The sequence below is a fragment of the Spinacia oleracea genome, chromosome 4 (assembly GCF_020520425.1).
Source record: "Spinacia oleracea cultivar Varoflay chromosome 4, BTI_SOV_V1, whole genome shotgun sequence".
NCBI lineage: Eukaryota > Viridiplantae > Streptophyta > Magnoliopsida > Caryophyllales > Amaranthaceae > Spinacia > Spinacia oleracea.
This window is the reverse complement of record NC_079490.1, coordinates 135241191-135261653: the sequence shown is the minus strand read 5'-3', so window position 1 is coordinate 135261653 and position 20463 is coordinate 135241191. Positions and strand designations below refer to the sequence as shown.

Sequence of the window (20463 nt, the reverse complement as noted above, 5' to 3'; positions counted from 1 at the left end):
ATTGGCAATGAATCCTAACTTGTCCGATCCTGGAGTTGAATTAAGCTAGTAATTAATCTCAAGTTGTGATGGGTGTTTTTCACTCGTCTTATCTTGAGAGTAGTAGTACTGAATTACTGATGATGTAGAGGGGTAATAGAGTCTTTAGTTGATTTAATTAGTGAAATGTGGTAATTAATGCATGGATTAGTTAATTATGCATCAAGCAATATCCCTTGTAATTAAAGAAGTTATGTTGTTCTACTTCTGGAATGAAATGAAATGAAATGAAATTGGGATTTGTGTTTGCAGGAGTTTCTATTTTGTCCCCGCTGCTGCTAAATGTCTCTTTTTTATTTATTAAATTTAATCAATTACAACATTTTCACTCAAACCTGTAAATAATTGGGGTGTTAATAATCCAAATGTTATATTAATAATGGAGAATGGTCAATAGGTTGTACTTCCTCCGTCTTTTAATACTCGCAACGTTTGGACTTTTGCCACTATTCATATAATTTACTTTGACTATTCGTAGTGTTTTTTATATAAGATAAAACATAGTCATGTGGGATCTTGTTAGATTCGTCTCAATGTGAATTTTCAAAATATCAACTTTTTATAATTTTTGCATAAAGAGAATTTAAGATATAAATGATCAAAGTTGTGCATTGGCATGTGTGCAACTAACAAACGTTGCGAGTATTAAAAGACGGAGGAAGTATTATTTAAAACAAAATTTTCTAAAATCAATTGGTAATAGTGAGAGTAACTTCTCATTGAGCCATGCATAAGCCCGTACAAGAGAAGAAATTGATCACATCTAAGTCCTGATGAGATTCCATCTCAAAACCAATCGTTGATAGGTAGATCTTACTTCGTATATGTTAGTCCATCTATCTATTTTTTCAATTTGAAATACCTAGTACAATACTAACATGTGGATTATACTCTTAACACTTGTCACATGTGAGCCATGTTTAAAATTAAAGTTTGGATAAGTCACATATGTCCTTATTGGACCCTCTTAACTTGAGGTTAAGCGCATATTTGAGGCATTAACTTCCTTTGAGTTATTTGATCCAAATAGATCTTTGTGGACAAATATACTGTTTGATAAACTCACCGGGTCACCCACATAAGGAGAGAATGGAATCTGTTGAGGAAGTCCAAATACATGTCTGTCATGTATTTGCAAAAACATGTCAACCCCAAATAAAAAGGTAAATGTAAATGTTAAATATTTTTGGGGGAAAATGTATAACGGAATTGTAAATTTGTAAAACGGGGTGGTGATTTGGCATTGCTGAGTTGGCAAATCATTTACCCCCTTTCCCTTAGTTCTTCTCTCACTTACTGGGTTCACCATTTTCGAACACCACCATTTTCGCACACCACCATTTTCATTCGAGAATTTTGAACACAGAAATTCCAAAAAAAAATCAAACCCATTTTCATCTTCTTGTTCTCCTCCTCTTCTTCATCCACGTTTGGTGAGATTTTATGTGGGGGTCAGTTTAAGTTGTTCCATAATGTTAATTTCGGAAATGGAGGGCAGTGGGGCTGAAATTGGTGACGAAATTGGTGACGAAAATGGTGAAGGTAGTCGCGAGGTTGAAGGAGAAGAAGAAGACTTCATATGGAGGTACGAACCACAATCCTCCTCCGACGAAGAGGTGTGAATTTGGATCTGTTCTATAAATTATCAATTCGTTTTTTCCAAAAAAATACAGAAATGTTCATCTTCATCTTCTGGTTCTCCTCTTCTTCTTCCTCGTCATTTGATTAATTGGTGGATAAGCTTTATTTTTTCAGTTGGGGGTTAGCTTAAAAGTTATCCATTAATGTTCATTTCGGAAATGGATGAGGGCAGTGGGGCTGGCACAGGCGGAGGCTGAAAATGGTGACGACGGTTGTCGCGAGGTTGATGAAGAATAAGAGTTCATATGGAGGATGAATGACACTCTATTGGCCAAAATGGTATTCATTTATATAAAAAAGGCACAAGTCATCCCAAAAATGGCATTCAAATATTATCATTTTTATGTTTATTTAAGTACTTGGAATTTTATCCAAAATAGTACTCATTTATCCAAAATGACACTCATTTAGCCAAAATGGTATTCTTAAATATATCAAATGGCACTTAGTCACCTAAAAATGGCACTTATTTATCCAAAATGGTATGTAAAATGGCACTTATTCACAAAAAAAGGTATTCATTTTTCAAATATGGTGTTAGTGTATGTAACGCCCCGACCTCTAAATCACTTATTAAAGCAAAATTAGCAGCGGAATTAACCTAATTCGGTCGGGACATTACTGCCGTAACTTCCTCTTGGGAATTACAAGGCAACCATCATATTAATTACTATTAAACTCCACAATTAGCATAATAATCCTTTTTAATTCCTTAATAAAAGTACGTAACTTAATCAAGAATCTTTACTTAAACTTGTTACAACTTAACATTAACTTAGGTGAACTTTGTAATAGTGAAATCCTCGCCACTACTCGTTTCCGTGGTCCCCAGCAGTACCTAAAACGGAAAACAAAACGGTGAGCCGAAGACTCAGTAACGAGTTACCCTAGCATCGTAACATCATATCAATTCATTTTATTTAATAACACAGGGAGAATAGAATAAAGTAAAACATTTAATAAATCATCATTTCAAAAGCATCATTTCGAAACATCATTTCAGTAATATCATTTCAGGAACATTATTTCAGGAACATCATTTCAGGAACATTATTTCAAGAATATCATTTCAAGAACATCATTTCAGGAATATCATTTCTTTAACGTTTTTCCTTTTAACAGTATTATTCTGGTCGTCAGGATTTTACAGGAAAACATGGTAGGACGTCTCCTACGAACAGGGGAAGCCAGTGCTTCATAACAGGGGGAGTCAGTGCTCCATAACAGGGGAAGCCAGTGCTTCTTGTCAGGGGGAACCTTGGTTCCAAATCAGGGGAAGCCAGTGCTTCTTATCAGGGGGAGCCTGGGCTCCATATCAGGGGAAGCCAGTGCTTCTTATCAGGGGGAACCTTGGTTCCATATCAAGGGAAACCAGTGCTTCTTATCAGGGGGAGCCTGGGCTCCATATCAGGGGAACTTGACCAGTTCTTACACTTTCATTTATCATGTTTACATTTCTTTTAATGGAACATTAATCAGGAAAATCTCATTCATTCAGGGTGGTTCAATAAAACCATTAAATCTCGTTATTTCATAAAATCATTTCTTTCAGGAATAATAATTCGTTAAATCAATACTTTGCATAAAGATGCATTATCATAAAACAATTCAATCAAATCATACTTGTAATCCCGCAAATCATAAAACATCATTATAAAACATCAATCATTCATAACATCATTCATAAATACATTTCGAAGGGATTGCGGGTACTAGCAATAACCGTTACCTCAACCGTAGTTTTTATACTCCATGTCTGATGGATCGTCCTTCCTGAGCCCCGAGTCTGATTTCTTTCAAAAATATCGAATTATTGAATTAGTATTAAATCGATAAATAATCTAAAATCGATATTTTATACTTCCTCCGTCTTTAATTAGTCGCAACGTTTTCCTTATATGGACGCTTCTTATTACTTGCAACGTTTCTATTTTTAGTAAACTTTTTCATACAAAATACCAAAACTGCCCTTACTAAATACTCCTAACTTCCATCATTAAATTTAATACTTATCCTTTCATTTAATTAACCCACCCACCTAACAAATTAAGTGCTCCTTCAATTCCCCCCTTTCACGTGAGTTTACTCACACTCCCACCTTCTCATTTCTAGAAACCTCTCACAAGTCACAACTCATCTCTCTCTCTCTCTCTCTCTCTCCAACTCCCCCAAAAATCACGATGAAGAACCCTAGTTTTTTCCTCCTCTCAATCGATCAAATTTTCGTTGTGCATGTAATTTTTTTTGGTGAATAAATCAAATTCAACTTCAAAAATCTACACGTGATCTTCAAATTACTCGATTTCTGGGTTTTGATCTTCAAATTTCTGGGTTTGATCTTCAAATTTCTGGGTTTTGATCTACAAATTTCTCGGTTTTTATCTTAAAATTTCAGGGTTTCTGGGTTTTGATCTTAAAATTTATGGGTTTTGATCTTCAAATTTCTGGGTTTGATCGATTTCTGGGTTTTGATCTTTAAATTTCTGGGTTTTTATCTCCAAATTTCTGGGTTTCTGGGTTTTGATCTTACAATTTCTGGGTTTGGATCTTCAAATTTCTGGGTTTTGATCTTCAAATTTCTGGGTTTTGATCTTCAAATTTCCGGGTTTGATCAATTTCTGGGTTTTGATCTTTAAATTTCAGGGTTTTTATCTCCAAATTTCTGGGTTTCTGGGTTATGATCTTACAATTTTTGGGTTTGGATCTTCAAATTTCTGGGTTTGGATCTTCAAATTTCTGGGTTTTTTCTTTTACACGACTTCAATCATAATTTGCTTGATCTTGGATCGATTATGTCTTCATCGGAAGAAAATACGCGTCGGGGTAAGATCCTAAGTAGGTGGGTAAGGAGATCGGAAAGGGCCAAGAGATCGAGAAATTGGAAGGCTGAACCAGATTCTACATCATCTTCTGAAGAATCTGACGAGTTCATCCCTAACACAGACGATGAAGGTGAGTGCAAAAATGCAATTACGTTCTTAACTATTCTTAACCTTGATTTTACTTTTGGGGGCATATTGATCATTGGTTTCGAAGATTTGTGGTTTGTGTCATCAACAGACCTGATGACCTGATTCTAAAATATCAATATTGTTGGGTGGGTTTTGGGGGGCATATTGATCTGGCAACTTTGTTTTATAATTCCTGTCTTGATTGGTACCCTTGCATTTCTTTCCTGCATTTTTTATAACTCCTGTCTTGATTGTTACCCTTGCATTTGTTTCCTGCATTTTAGAACACCAGTGCTCTTATAATCATAGCTTCTCTTTTATTTGGCTCTCTTTGTTGCATTTATTTTAATCAAGATCGACAATTTAATCGAAGAATCAATCAAATTGTGCTGTGATTTTCTTCCAATTCTGGGACAAGTTCAAAAGAAATTATAATTAACCAGCATTGCTTACATTCAAATTTTAATTTTTTTTGGGGTTTATGAGTGGGTGTGGATCAGATTTTGGATGTAGGACCGGGTTTTGATCTGAATGTCGTAGATTATGCTCTTTATTTGATTCTTATTGTCATTGAAATGGTTGATCTGGTAATTTATTCTCTCTCTTCTTCTCATATTCTGATCTGTTTGTCAATCTCTTCTTTGTTTATATTTTTAAATCTTGATTTTAAGATTCAGGAATTAATATAATTTACAAATAATATTAGGTTGTCTATTTTTACAATGATTGTTAGTATACAATGATCAAGCAATGCAACACTGTCTAAGATGTTTCATGGCTTTCAGGTCAAGATCAGCCTGACCCGGAAATCGATCCAGACGGCTATTGCAAGTATTTGAAAGGGAAGTTGCGTGCTTACAACAATCCCGCTCAGGGACTAAGGTCTTCAAAGAAGGTGGAACCTAAATCCACCACCTCTACAACAATCCAACAACAACCATCACCTGCTTGGCCAATGAGGCCAATGAGGCTTCCGTTTTTCTATTGCACGCCTCCCGTCGTTTTATTTAAGGGTACAATGCCAACTTCCCCTCCACAAGATTCTCTAATGAATGATGAAAATTTAGTTGCGCCAGAGACGCCTAATCATATAATCTGGTCTGCTGATCGATCACGTGAAAGGAACCCCAAATTTGGAGTGAGTAATCTTGATAGCCCCTCACCTTCACCTCCACCGGATAATTATGATTCGGATGAGACTCGGTCTACTTGATCTGGTATTGTGAGCGCTTCAAATCCAGCTAAGTCAGACTTTCTAACCCACTCTACAATTAATCATTGTTATTGGGTATTATGTTGCCTTGTGTTGTTTCTTGTTGGTTGGGTTGCCTGTTTGGTTGATGCTGGTTGGGTTGTGTTGTTGGTTTGGTTGCCTGTTGGTTCGATGCTGGTTGGGTATTATGTTGCCTTGTGTTGTTTGTTGTTGTTTCTTGTTGGTTGGTGTTGCTGGTTGGCCTGCTGGTTGGGTATTATGTTGCCTCCTGTTGTGTTTCTTGTTGGGTTGATGTTGCTGCTGCCTGTTGTTAGTTGCCTGTTGTCAGTTGCCTGTTGTTAGTTGCCTGTTGTCAGTTGCCTGTTGTTAGTTGCCTGTTGTCAGTTGCCTGTTGTCAGTTGCCTGTTGTTAGTTGTCTGAGTCACAGGGAGGTTAAATGATGAAACAAAATAAAAAAATTCAATGGATGTTTGAGGGATCAAGGTGCTTGCTACCAAATTGGTGCACCTATTTCTAAATTGTGTGATCGTCACATGAGTTAGATTGGTGTTCCCAATTTACGTGAGGCAACACTTCTGTTATGCTCACATCCATTATGTAATGCTCAATGATGGAATCCTGAGAGCTTTGTTATTAAACATAAGTGTCGATCATAAATACGAATAACATGAAATCAGCAATGCCTAATAAGGTGCTCCATTCCATTCATTTACCATCTAGTTTTTTACAAAAGTAGTTGGATTTACATTCATTTACCAACTGGTTTACCTCTAATTTCATCACAAAAACTAAAAGTTTTCTACATCTTCACAAAATGTCAATGTCTTCAAATTAATTACAAATATTCTTTGATCTTCACAAAATGTTTTTGCATAAACGTTGAATCTTCACAAAAAGTTGTTCTTCTTCACTCCGGGTTTGTCCAAAAAGTTTCTTTCTTCTTCAATTGGTAGGCCCCCTTGCTAAAATCTTCCTGCTTTCTTCTATCAGCTCTTCTGGAACCTCCACTTGAGTTGGGAGAATACCCAACCTGTCCATTGCATGCTTTTTGTTATGGGGGTTTTTGTATTTATTTGACCCTTCAACTTTCAGTATCTCCAACATGCAATATTGAAGATGTAGCCAATTGTAGTTCACGAGTCTTGGTTCATAAGCTTGAAAAGCATCTTCCACTGATTTTAAAAGTTCCTTTGTATCCTTAGGAAAGGCCTTGTATTGTAGTGATTGAATAGCTCTGAAAAACCCCAAGTCTAACACATTCAAATCTGGGCTTTGTGCTGGTTGGCATGTTAATCTGATTTTAAAACCGTTTTTAGTAGATGCTGCTCTAAATTCGGCATCATCGACACTTATGTGTGGCTTAGCATTATCTTGTTGAATCCATATCTCCTTGCATGCATTAGCAGGCCATTTGGCCATGATTGCTGGCAGCACTTCTTCAATGAGTTTTGCTCTGATAACCTCCCTAGTGATACTTACAATCGCCTTTGTTTCTGGTGTGCCCCTGTCTCTGTTTTTTGAGCTTCTTTGTGCTTCGACAGTGTAAGTGAAAGGAAACATACCAATCTTCCCATCCCACAATATTTCTCCATTTGTTCCTAGGATAGGTCTGGCTACGCAACCCATGAACATCATCTTTGGTATGTAGTTTTTGTTTTGGCATGCTCTATAAGGTTCGTCTTCCCATGGAAACAGATAAAACTTCTGACTTTTTTGACTCATGTAAAACCATTTCTCATCAATGTGAATTACATTGTACATTGCTGAAAATTTAGGTGGTGTGTTCACATTTCTAGGAATAATTTGCCTCAAAACATGTGCAATTCTAGCTATCTTGTGAGTAGGTGTGACAGAAGGTTTAAGGCTGCTGCTACATGCTCGTATTTTCCCTGATTTAATTAGTTTATAAACTGTTGATGGATGAATGTCAAGTGCATCTGCTATTTTTCTGATTGTGGTTCTTTTTTCTACCGGTATAGCATGTAGTCGATCTAAGTCCCAATCCTTACACTTCCTTCCCACCTTACCAGGTTTCTGCCCCTTCACATCTATCGTTTCCCCCCTTCTAATTTGTATTTTTGCTTTTGACCAATACCTCCATACAGTGGTTCTGTAAACATTAAACTCGAGAGCAATTTCAATTTGTGCACGTGGAGGTATTTTTAATTCATCATTTGCAAGCAAAAGAAGTTTGTCAATCATGTGTTTTCTTTGGAAATCGGTTAATTCACGTGATTGTGTTGTTCTACCCCCTAAGTTACGAATAGGTATTTGATTATCATTATTTAAAACTGCTTAATTTTCTACCTCTTCATCATTTTCAGATTCATCATCAGAATACCATACCTCCATGTCCGGATCAAACTCGAGTAGTTCCTCAAGTTCAAGAAGTTCCTCAACCGAATAATCGTCCATTTGTTGTTGTTGATGTTGTTGCCGGATCGTGCCTGCCTTTTGGTGTTCTGCGCTGTGCTTCCTCGTGACCAGAATTTTGCCCGAAAGTGATGTGTGTGCAAGTGGAAGATTACATTTAAGTGTTAGTTTGAAGAATTGTGTTTTTTAGCTGTGTACTGTTATCTGAAAAATGAGGCTTTTGCTTGTTTTTATAGTTGAATTTTTTTTGTACTTGCTGTTAAAAAATATTGGAGGGAAATTTGAACTGTTTTCAGCCTCCAAATTTGGTGAAATTCAGAAAAGGGTTGTAGTTGTTGTTAACATTTTGGAGGGAACTTTTGGAGGGAACTTTACCAACAATTTCAGAAAATTATTCTCTATCTTATTTTCACGTGATCACATGGGCCATTATGGTCCCCACTTATAAATTTCAGAAAATAAGAATCCACATCTTTTATTTTAATGTAATCAAATATTCTCTCTCTCTCTCTTATTTTAAGTAATCACATGGGCATTATGGGAAGAAACCCCACCTCAACTTTCTCATTAAACTCCGTGCCATTTCTCAACGTTGCGACTAATTAAAGACGGAGGAAGTAAATATTAAGTTTATAAATAATGAATTCATTGATAGTGAATTTTGAAATAATGAATTTAATAAAAATACAATTTTTATAAATTATTGAAAATATTATTAAACGAAATTTCAATCAAAATTTCATAAATCGATTTACATGAATATTATTTAATTTCATAAATTAACGAAAATATTATTTAAATCAAATTTTCAGTCAAAGTATATATATATATATATATATATATATATATATATATATATATATATAATCATCATTTAAAAATCCATTTTATTTCAAGGCTTAAGTAATCATTTATTTTCATAAAATATTAAGATTAGTAAGTATATGGACATGTTACATAAATTCACTTGAGCTATTGGGCCAAAAGGAAAGTTGGGCTTGCTTGAATAATTAAAGGAACAAAGTTCCAATACTGGAACCTGTTTCTCGTGGAACTGGGCACGAAGCAGGGGCGAAGAACAGGGGAGAACGGACGAAGGGGAAGGAGAGAGGGAAGGGAGGTGGCCGCGGCCTGGGCTTGGGCGGCGCAAAGGCGCGGAACCGCGCCGGTAAGGCGAAGGTGGTGGTGTGGTTTGGCGGCGGCGAAACAGCAAGGAAGGGGAGAGAGTTTCGAACCGAGGAGGGGAAGGAAGGAGAGTTCAGGGGTGTTTCTGGGCGGTGGTAGCGGTGACTCGCCGGAGTATTTGGGGGCAGGGTTGGTTTACATGGTGGTGAGGCGGCTGGGAATGGGAGCTGCGTGGTTGGGTGGTGCAGTAGAGGGGAAAGACGAGGGAGGCAGGGGAGTTTGAGTGGAAGGGGAAAGTAGGGGAACGGTGGAGTGCGTGCGGTGGTGGTGGTTGACTGAAACAGCCCGACGATGCGGCTGGGTGGTTGGATGTGGTGGTCAATGTGGTCACGATGGTGGTTTGATGGTGGTTGCAGTGGTCATTGATGGTGGTGATGGTTTGAAGCAGAGAGGAGAATTAGAATTGAAAATTGGTTTTGATTTTCTGATGTTGAATTCCAATTGGTACTATGGCTGATTTGTATAGTCAAGAAGAGTGAATGGGAAGGAAAAGTCTTTGGTCTCCAAGGCATGAATGTAGACAGAATTCAAGGAAAGGAGTGGAAACATACTTGGAGAGGAGGAAGATGAAGAGAAATGGAATTTTTCTTTTTCAAGGGCATTTTTGTAATTTCACAAGATTAGGCCAAAATTCTGAAAATTGGTTTCTATTTTTGGGAAATTAATTAGAACAGAAATGTTTAATTAAAACTAAGTTTCGAGATAATCTTTTATAAAAATATCGTTAACGAAAAATAAATTTAGTTTTCGAATAGAATAAGAACGTTTCGAAATTATTAAAAATCCGAAATAATTAATGAAATAACTAAAATAAATAGCTTAAGCTCGTAACTTTGAAATTAAATCATGGAATCTGAAAAATAATAAATCGTGTAATAATATTAAAAATTCAAGTGAAGTAAACTTCGTTAATTAAAATAAAGTCCAAAATTAGGATTAAAAACGATTTTAATCTAAGTACAAATCATTAAGCATAATTAATCGAGCTTTTAAAAATTCGGGGTATTACATTCTTACCCCCTTAGAAAAAGTTTCGTCCTCGAAACTTGAAAATTAGATTTATAAAAATGATTGATGAAATTGAAAGCACTCGAATGAAAGTATGATGTTTTATTTTAAAATCAAGATCTCACAATTTCAATTCTGACAATGTCTAGCCTTCATTCCGCCATCATCTTTTTGGACTCCTCTTCAACTCGAGACCTAGAATCGAAGAGTAAAGAATACAAAAGGGGCAAAATTATATATTAATCCTTAATCGTCATTAAGGTCAATTACATTCCGCCATCGTCTTTCGTATCTCCACTTTAATTCATAAAATAGGATCGAGGAGTAAAGAACATAAAAGAGGCAAACTTGTTAGCATAGACTAGGCTCCCATTTTACTTTGTGATATCTTGTTTGAAAATATTATCTACCGATAAAAGTAACTTTTAATGCAAAATTATGATTCTGAAAATATATGTATAATTAAAATAAATATTTCTTTATTGCAATACTCAAATTTGTAAAAGTCATTTATTATATCAATCTCGTACTCTGAGCTCAGGAGAACTTCCATCGGAGGCGGCTTCCATTTAAAACAATTAGATTACCAGTACAGTCATGTCAGCATAAACATAATCCATATCATAAGGACATAATTCATAAACTGAAAATTTTCATATTCAACATAAGCATAACATTCATAATCATTTGATCTAACACACGAGCATGGTTGACCATAACATAATCATTTATAGAAAACATAGTCATTCATACGTCATATCGTTCATGGCGAATAATTAGAGACATTTCACTTTCATTTGCTACTGGCCTCTTTGTTGCAGGAATCTTGTCGTTGACTTTCGTTATTCGATTCGTTTTGATTTCGATCTTCGATCTTTTCTTATGCATCAAACAACTTCGTTGACTACGTTCGTTGCGGGGGTTCGAATCCAATCACGTGACAGGAACTACATCATTAGACATATGACTTCGTTACTTATCCTTAGTATTTTAAGTCGACAAACCTTGGGTTTTGGCGGATAATTCTAAGCCATCACACGTGCCTTTATCAGAAACAATCTAGGTTCCAAAAACTTAGTTCAGACTACCTGGTTTTACAGACATGTCATTCCGTCATTCCGTCGATTTCTTTTCTTAACTCCATTGCATTCCTCAATCATTCATAATTCTTTTCGAACATCATAACATTCATTGATATCATCAAGCTCATAGATAGACTAATTCTCGAAAACTTATTTTGGTAAGTTCCTCAAAGCTTTATATGCAAACTCAATTCCATATTTTCACCATAAGTCATGTTTTCCACATAACATTTCGCAAAAACCTTAATTCTTCCGCTTAGCTTTCTTTATGGAGATAATCAAGCATCCTTTCAAATAAATACATAAAAATAACCCTTACGAATGATGCAGAAAGGTAAACTAAGAATCGATTTCAACCATAACTTCAATGCTTTAAACCTCGATTTATTTGTTAATTTGCCACTTACGAAATACAAACTCATGCTCTTTTGATACTATATCATTCAACTTTTTGATAACTAATTCTTGTCAACTCCTTTTGATAAAATCCTCAAGATCTTATTCATGTTCCAACTCAAACGGGTCTTTACCAGAACTCATGGGGTTCATAACATTTATGTTTAACTTCTTAGCTTCCTTAATAGAGGCATCAATCATCTTTTAGATACTAGACTTTTGGACTTATAAACACCAAAATATTCATCATAGATAACACGAAAAGGTAACCCTAGAATAATTTCATTCATAATTTGAACACTTTAAACCTAGAATAACCTCAACTTAATTAGTGATCAGCCACTCATAAAATACAACCTTATGCTCGTTTGATACTCTAACATTTATATCATCCTTAAAGATTTCATAACCATAAAAATTCCTCAAAACAATTCATATCCACAAAATCTTTGAGTTTAAACCGTGCTTACCTTAACTTCTTTCAAGAAAACAGTAATGCTTAAACTTTGCCTTGTCTGTCTAGGGTAGAAAACTTATGAAATGTGATGATAAATATGAAATCAAGGGAAGTTCGGCTTCAAAGCGAGAAACAATTAAAATAATATCAATGTTGGCGTCATCTTCGTCTTTCATCATGTAAGCTCTTACATATGTCGTGATGGGTTATGACTAACCCTAGAAGTTGTTGTTTCGTTCATGATTGGTCGAGGTTGCTCCTCCAATATTCGGGAGAGGTGGTTTAGGATAGTCTCTGGCGAAATGATCTTTCCTCCACATCGATAACACGTATTCGTTTCTGCACGACATTCGTTTTCTATTCGTCGGGGCGTTGCAAAGTCTCGAATAGTTAATCCGTATGATTGATCCAGTCTTAAAATTCCAATGAATCGGGCTTGCCTTCATAGATTGGTGGATTCGAGGGTGAAAATTTCTTGAATGGTGACGCAATTTCGTTCGCACTATTGACTTTCGTTTTCCGAGAATCTTTGACCAATTCAGTTGACATCGTACTTGCAGTTCCTAATCATTCCATCATCACCTTATGGTCTTCAATAGATTGGTCGTCATAGGGGTCATCATGGGCGACATCCATGTGGATGACGTCATTGTGAATGTTGCGCTTGATGTGAGCTTCGTTCGTGGCATCGTTAGTAACCTCGATAATCGATATTTCGCATTACATATTCAATCAAGAAAACATAAATAACAGAAGAGTTAAACCCCTTTTATCCCGTCCGTTCCTACGCTCTCACTCATTTCATTTTAACTTGAATTGATTTTAACATATTCTTTTGAAGTAATTCCTTAAAAATTCTTTTCTTAAAGCCTAATGAATTCTAAAACGTGCAAAAACCGTAAGGTTTAGCACTTATGGTCCAGAACCTTGGCTCTGAATACCAAACTGTAACGCCCCGACCTCTAAATCACTTATTAAAGCATAATTAGCAGCGGAATTAACCTAATTCGGTCGGGACATTACTACCGTAACTTCCTCCTGGGAATTACAAGGCAACCATCATATTAATTACTATTAAACTCCACAATTAGCATAATAATCCTTTTTAATTCCTTAATAAAAGTACGTAACTTAATCAAGAATCTTTACTTAAACTTGTTACAACTTAACATTAACTTAGGTGAACTTTTTAATAGTGAAATCCTCGTCACTACTCGTTTCCGTGGTCCCCAGCAGTACCTAAAACGGAAAACAAAACGGTGAGCCGAAGACTCAGTAACGAGTTACCCTAGCATCGTAACATCATTTCAATTCATTTTATTTAATAACACAGGGAGAATAGAATATAGTAAAACATTTAATAAATCATCATTTCAAAAGCATCATTTCGAAACATCATTTCAGTAATATCATTTCAGGAACATTATTTCAGGAACATCATTTCAGGAACATTATTTCAAGAACATCATTTCAGGAATATCATTTCTTTAACGTTTTTCCTTTTAACAGTATTATTCTGGTCGTCAGGATTTTACAGGAAAACATGGTAGGACGTCTCCTACGAACAGGGGAAGCCAGTGCTTCATAACAGGGGGAGTCAGTGCTCCATAACAGGGGAAGCCAGTGCTTATTGTCAGGGGGAACCTTGGTTCCAAATCAGGGGAAGCCAGTGCTTCTTATCAGGGGGAGCCTGGGCTCCATATCAGGGGAAGCCAGTGCTTCTTATCAGGGGGAACCTTGGTTCCATATCAAGGGAAACCAGTGCTTCTTATCAGGGGGAGCCTGGGCTCCATATCAGGGGAACTTGACCAGTTCTTACACTTTCATTTATCATGTTTACATTTCTTTTAATGGAACATTAATCAGGAAAATCTCATTCATTCAGGGTGGTTCAATAAAACCATTAAATCTCGTTATTTCATAAAATCATTTCTTTCAGGAATAATAATTCGTTAAATCAATACTTTGCATAAAGATGCATTATCATAAAACAATAAATTTTTTATAAATCGATATTTTATAAATATTAAGTTTATAAATAATGAATTCATTGATAGTGAATTTTGAAATAATGAATTTAATAAAAATACAATTTTTATAAATTATTGAAAATATTATTAAACGAAATTTCAATTAAAATTTCATAAATCGATTTACATGAATATTATTTAATTTCATAAATTAACGAAAATATTATTTAAATCAAATTTTCAGTAAAAGTATATATATATATATATATATATATATATATATGTATATATATATATATATATATATATATATATATATGTATATATATATATATATATATATATATATATATATATATATAATCATCATTTAAAAATCCATTTTATTTCAAGGCTTAAGTAATCATTTATTTTCATAAAATATTAAGATTAGTAAGTATATGGACATGTTACCTAAATTCACTTGAGCTATTGGGCCAAAAGGAAAGTTGGGCTTGCTTGAATAATTAAAGGAACAAAGTTCCAATACTGGAACCTGTTTCTCGTGGAACTGGGCACGAAGCAGGGGCGAAGAACAGGGGAGAACGGACGAAGGGAAAGGAGAGAGGGAAGGGAGGTGGCCGCGGCCTGGGCTTGGGCGGCGCAAAGGCACGGAACCGCGCCGGTAAGGCGAAGGGGGTGGTGTGGTTTGGCGGCGGCGAAACATCAAGGAAGGGGAGAGAGATTCGAAGCGAGGAGGGGAAGGAAGGAGAGTTCAGGGGTGTTTCTGGGCGGTGGTAGCGGTGACTCGCCGGAGTATTTGAGGGCAGGGGTTGGTTTACATGGTGGTGAGGCGGCTGGGAATTGGAGCTGCGTGGTTGGGTGGTGCAGTAGAGGGGAAAGACGAGGGAGGCAGGGGAGTTTGAGTGGAAGGGGAAAGCAGGGGAACGGTGGAGTGCGTGCGGTGGTGGTGGTTGACTGAAACAGCCCGGCGGTGCGGCTGGGTAGTTGGATGTGGTGGTCAATGTGGTCACGATGGTGTTTTGATGGTGGTTGCAGTGGTCGTTGATGGTGGTGATGGTTTGAAGCATAGAGGAGAATTAGAATTGAAAATTGGTTTTGATTTTCTGATGTTGAATTCCAATTGGTACTATGACTGATTTGTATAGTCAAGAAGAGTGAATGGAAAGGAAAAGTCCTTGGTCTCCAAGGCATGAATGTAGACAGAATTCAAGGAAAGGAGTGGAAACATACGTGGAGAGGAGGAAGAAGAAGAGAAATGGAATTTTTCTCTTTCAAGGGCATTTTTGTAATTTCACAAGATTAGGCCAAAATTCTGAAAATTGGTTTCTATTTTTGGGAAATTAATTAGAATAGAAATATTTAATTAAAACTAAGTTTCGAGATAATCTTTTATAAAAATATCGTTAACGAAAAATAAATTTAGTTTTCGAATAGAATAAGAACGTTTCGAAATTATTAAAAATCCGAAATAATTAACGAAATAACTAAAATAAATAGCTTAAGCTCGTAACTTTGAAATTAAATCATGGAATCTGAAAAATAATAAATCGTGTAATAATATTAAAAATTCAAGTGAAGTAAACTTCGTTAATTAAAATAAAGTCCAAAATTAGGATTAAAAACGATTTTAAGCTAAGTACAAATCATTAAGCATAATTAATCGAGTTTTTAAAAATTCGGGGTATTACAGTGTAACCAAAAATGGTATTCAGTTTTCAAATATGGTATTATTTAATACACTTTGAAATGTTATGTTTGATATAAGGATTATTATAATCCACTAACAATATAGAAATTGGAATTGGAATGAATAACTTTAATTGAATCCTAAACCAAATTTTACACCATGTTCCCTAAAAACTAAACCTAAACACCCTAAACCCTAACCCTAAAGTCTAACCCTAAACCCTAACCCTATCGAGTGATTAACCATGATTCTTATGTCGAATCATAAATCAAATCATTGAATCAAATCATTAACTATATTTGATTGATTAAACTATGATTTCTAGGTCATTAACCATGTTCGATTGACTAACCATGATTCTTAAGTCGAATCATATATCGAATCATCAAATCGAATCATTAGAATGATTAACCCATCCAAGATTCTTAAGCCGAATCATAAATCGAATCATCATCCTTATTCGAATGATTAACCATGAATCTTATGTCGAATCATAAATCGAATCGTTAAATCGTATCGTTAAATCGAATCATCAATAACTATTAACCCTAGTTCATGGAATTGAATCGTCATTAATCAAACTTATTAATTTGAATCATTAACTTCAATTATCGTAGAATCGAAAAATGAATCATAATTCATCCTATGATTCAAATTATTTAACTCTTAATTATAATTATTAACCCTAAATTCAAAATTAACCATATTTCACTCTTAACCATTTTCCAAAATGGTATTTAAATAGATAAAAATGGTATTATTTTATGAAAAATGATATTCATTATTTTATAAAGGAAGCAAATTATGAAAAATGGTATTTAATATTCTAAACTGATACTAGTGTTCGAAAATGGTATTAAATTACCATTAAAATGGTTTTCGTTTTTCATAAATGGTACTCTTTAATTCACTTTGAAAAATCATCATTTGAAAAATCATGTTTATTTATTATCTTGAGAAGTGTTAGATTAATTTTTGTAACAATTGAAGAATTCGAAAATTCATGTTTTGGTCTAAGTAGTTCTTGATCATTAAGTGTACTTAGAATTGAGTCCAAACGAAACGAAACGAAACAAATCGTAACATTGAATCAACATAAATCGAACCCTAAATCGAATGATCACTTCAATTAGAATCATTATTAACCATGATTCGTAAGTCGAATGAGTAACCATAATATAGATCAAAACACTTGTAATTGGAACGAATAACCTAAATTGAACCCTAAAACCATAAAAATTCCAATGACTAACTTAGAACCCTAAACCCTTTGTCTAATGACCTAAACCTTAAACCCTAATCCTAATGAGTCGAATCTTATGTCGAATCATTGAAACGAATCATTATCCTTATTCGAATGATTAACCATGAATCATAAATCGAATCATTAAATCGAATCTTTAAATCGAATCATCATTAAACATACACCCTAGCTAGTTCATTGTGGAATCGAATCGTGAATCGTTCACCTTATGTCACTTTTAATTTGAATCATTAACTCCAATTCATCGTAGAATCGAATCATGAATCATAATTCATCCTATGATCGAATCATTAACCATTATGTTACTCTTAATTATAATTATTAACCCTTAGTTCACTCTAAATACAAATTATTAACCATATTCCTCCATTTATATTTACCGTTTTCCAAAAAGGTATTCAAATTGTTAAAAATGGTTTTAATATTCCAAATATGGTATTTTATTTTCCGGAATGGTATTCAGAGTAATCTAAAATGGTATCATATTTCAAAAATGGTAGAAATGTATAGTTTTCTTTTTACATAAATGATACTCATTTACCCAAAAATGGTATTCATTTTTTAAAATTCATCATCATTTGAAAAAGTCACTTTTGTTAACAAAGTCACTTTTGTTTACATTGATTTTTTTTAATGAGAAATTTGAAAAGCCTAACCCTAAACCCTAAACCCTAAACCCTAAAGCCTAAAGCCTAATGCATAAGTCGAATCATAAATCGAACCATTATCCTAATTCGAATGATTAACCATGAATCTTATGTCGAATCATAAATCGAATCGTTAAATCGTATCGTTACATCGAATCATCAATAATCATTAACCCTAGTTCATTGTGGATCATCATTAACCATCCTCACTAGTTCATTGTGGAATCGAATCGTGAATCATTCACCTTATTTCACTCTCAATTTGAATCATTACCTCCAATTCATTGTAGGATCGAATCATGAATCATAATTCGATCATCTAACCATTATTTACTCTTAATTATAATTATTAACCCTAAGTTCACTCTAAATACAAATTATTAACCATATTTTACTCTTATTTTCCAAAATTGATAAAAATGGTTTTATTATTAGAAAAATGGTATTGGTAGTACAAAAATGGTACTAAACTTTTTCTAAATGAAATTCATTTTCCTTAAATGGTACTCGTTTTGTACTAAATTTTATAAAGTGGTATTAGTATCACAAGAATGGTGCTAAATATTTTAAAATGGTATTCATATTACAAAATTGGTACTCAATTTTTCTATATGGTATTCATTTTAATGATTATTGATGGCACGTTGGCAAATACACCTCAGTAACGGGATCCAAGTTGGCAAACGAGGTTGACTATTCAACAATTTCAAAATGGCTGGGAAATTACAAATAAGCCCATGGCATGTATTTCATAATACATGCCTGGCTGCGATTTTGACGCCCTCGAATCTGTTAGGGTTGTAAGTGATCGATCTCTCCTTTGACATTAAGCTCGACTTGGCCCAATGGAATTTGTCATTGGGTGCTCAAAATGATGCCGATGTGTTTCATTGATCTTTTCGAAAACTTCTGACAACTAACCATTCTTTTCTGGTAAAACATTTTTCTCCTTTGTGGATATGAATATATGATAATCTAACATAATGCATGAAAGACCGGTTAACTTTTCTGGTACACTAAATGAGTTTTGGTGTATCTTATTGATGAGATTAGTATTATTGAGACAAATTAGCTAGGAACAAGTGTTCGCCTCGGACTTAAATTAAGTTATGCAATCATGTACTCCATAATTCAGATTTCGGAGTAATTTGCTTATAATACAGTTGTTTGAAATTCACGAAGCTTGGCAATTTGCAACAATTTACAAATAGTGGCATCTGATTCCTAAAAGACCACCTGCAATCAGCAACTCATGAACGCAATTTAACCCAGATGTTCAAAAAGAAATAAAATAACACATGTAACTCAGATATTAGGAATGTATGGTCTGTAAATTCTACTTTTGATCATAAACAAGCTTGTCCAACATTTGAAATCGACCGTATTGGTAAAACCACTAGAGAACAATAGTTATGACTTATGACTTATTTCAAAACATAATATTCAAAGAGTAACCCCCATTACTACATTAGAACACCTTTCCTAGTTATCAACTCGGGATGGGGAAGAATCTCAGTATACATTGAAGGCATAGAACATTAGTAATACTAATACTGGTAACAACAAGACCAATACTAATACTAATACTAATACTAATACTAATACTAATACTAATACTAATACTAAAGACATTGAGTCCAGAAAATTTGTTAAAAAACTGCCGAAGAACATAAAATCTGCCATCATAAACAGTTATATCACCATTACAGACTTACGATGACAACCTTTTAAGATGTTAACCCAACCAAAGGCAGTTTACGATGAATCACAAAAACAATATGATCTTGCAACTTGAGAAATTTTAGTCCAAGATGTTCACCTCAGCTATGGCTTCTGGAAAATGGTTGAATTACTTATACACGAGATAATGGGTTATGGAGAATCCATGTGTTAGAATCAACACTGTATTTTCTCCAACTCTGGTAAGCCAGACAGTGGTGAAGAAATGAGGTATGTAAAAGATAATTCGCTGAAGAAATCCAATTTCAAAAACCTCCTCGGAAAGAGTAGTGGTCAGGGGAAGGGAGGGTGATATTGAGCAGGGGTGCATATGGAAGTTAGGAAGACAGAGAAAAACACTAAAAGTTGCAGACACCATAGCTAGAGCCTTGCAACAATCAGTATCAGTGTTACAGAGGCCTCAAACGATTAGGGAAAGTAACTCAGCAGGGAGGCTGCTCTAGTCTCTAACTGCTTCTCGTTGATCATCCTCATCCATTATGTTTGGTGTTGGTTATTATCCTAGAGAGTGATAGATGAATATACAGGGATTGTTGGATTAATCGAGTAGAAGTGCTTGTAGTCTACTTATAGTAGATTAGTAGTAGAGTACGTACTACTTTTTCTAAGAATTTCAACAGCCAGGGAGTTTCTCTAGCCTTCTAAATTCAGGAATACTCTATCAACTCACCGGCAAAGGCGATAAGAATAATGATCAGATGCCATCAGTATAGTCCAGTCAATTGTCTTGTTTGAAAAACAGAATGTAGCATTATACAGGGAACTTAAGTTTCTCTTACTGTATTAATTTACTTATAAATGTGCTAA

At 34.8% G+C, this 20463-nt stretch overlaps 2 protein-coding genes across 2 annotated transcripts; one reads left to right on the top strand and one right to left on the bottom strand.

Moving 5' to 3' along the window:
* Positions 1-3666: 3666 nt before the first annotated feature.
* LOC110804177 (uncharacterized) lies at positions 3667-6662 on the top strand. The gene is made up of 2 exons (XM_022009740.2): positions 3667-4632; positions 5417-6662. Exons 1-2 carry the CDS (start codon positions 4473-4475, stop codon positions 5842-5844), a joined length of 588 nt encoding a protein of 195 aa, XP_021865432.2. The 5' UTR covers positions 3667-4472; the 3' UTR covers positions 5845-6662.
* Positions 6663-6786: 124 nt separating this feature from the next.
* Positions 6787-8046, bottom strand: LOC110806080 (uncharacterized). The gene has a single exon (XM_022011717.2). It carries the CDS (start codon positions 8044-8046, stop codon positions 6787-6789), a length of 1260 nt encoding a protein of 419 aa, XP_021867409.2.
* Between the last annotated feature and the right edge of the window lie 12417 nt (positions 8047-20463).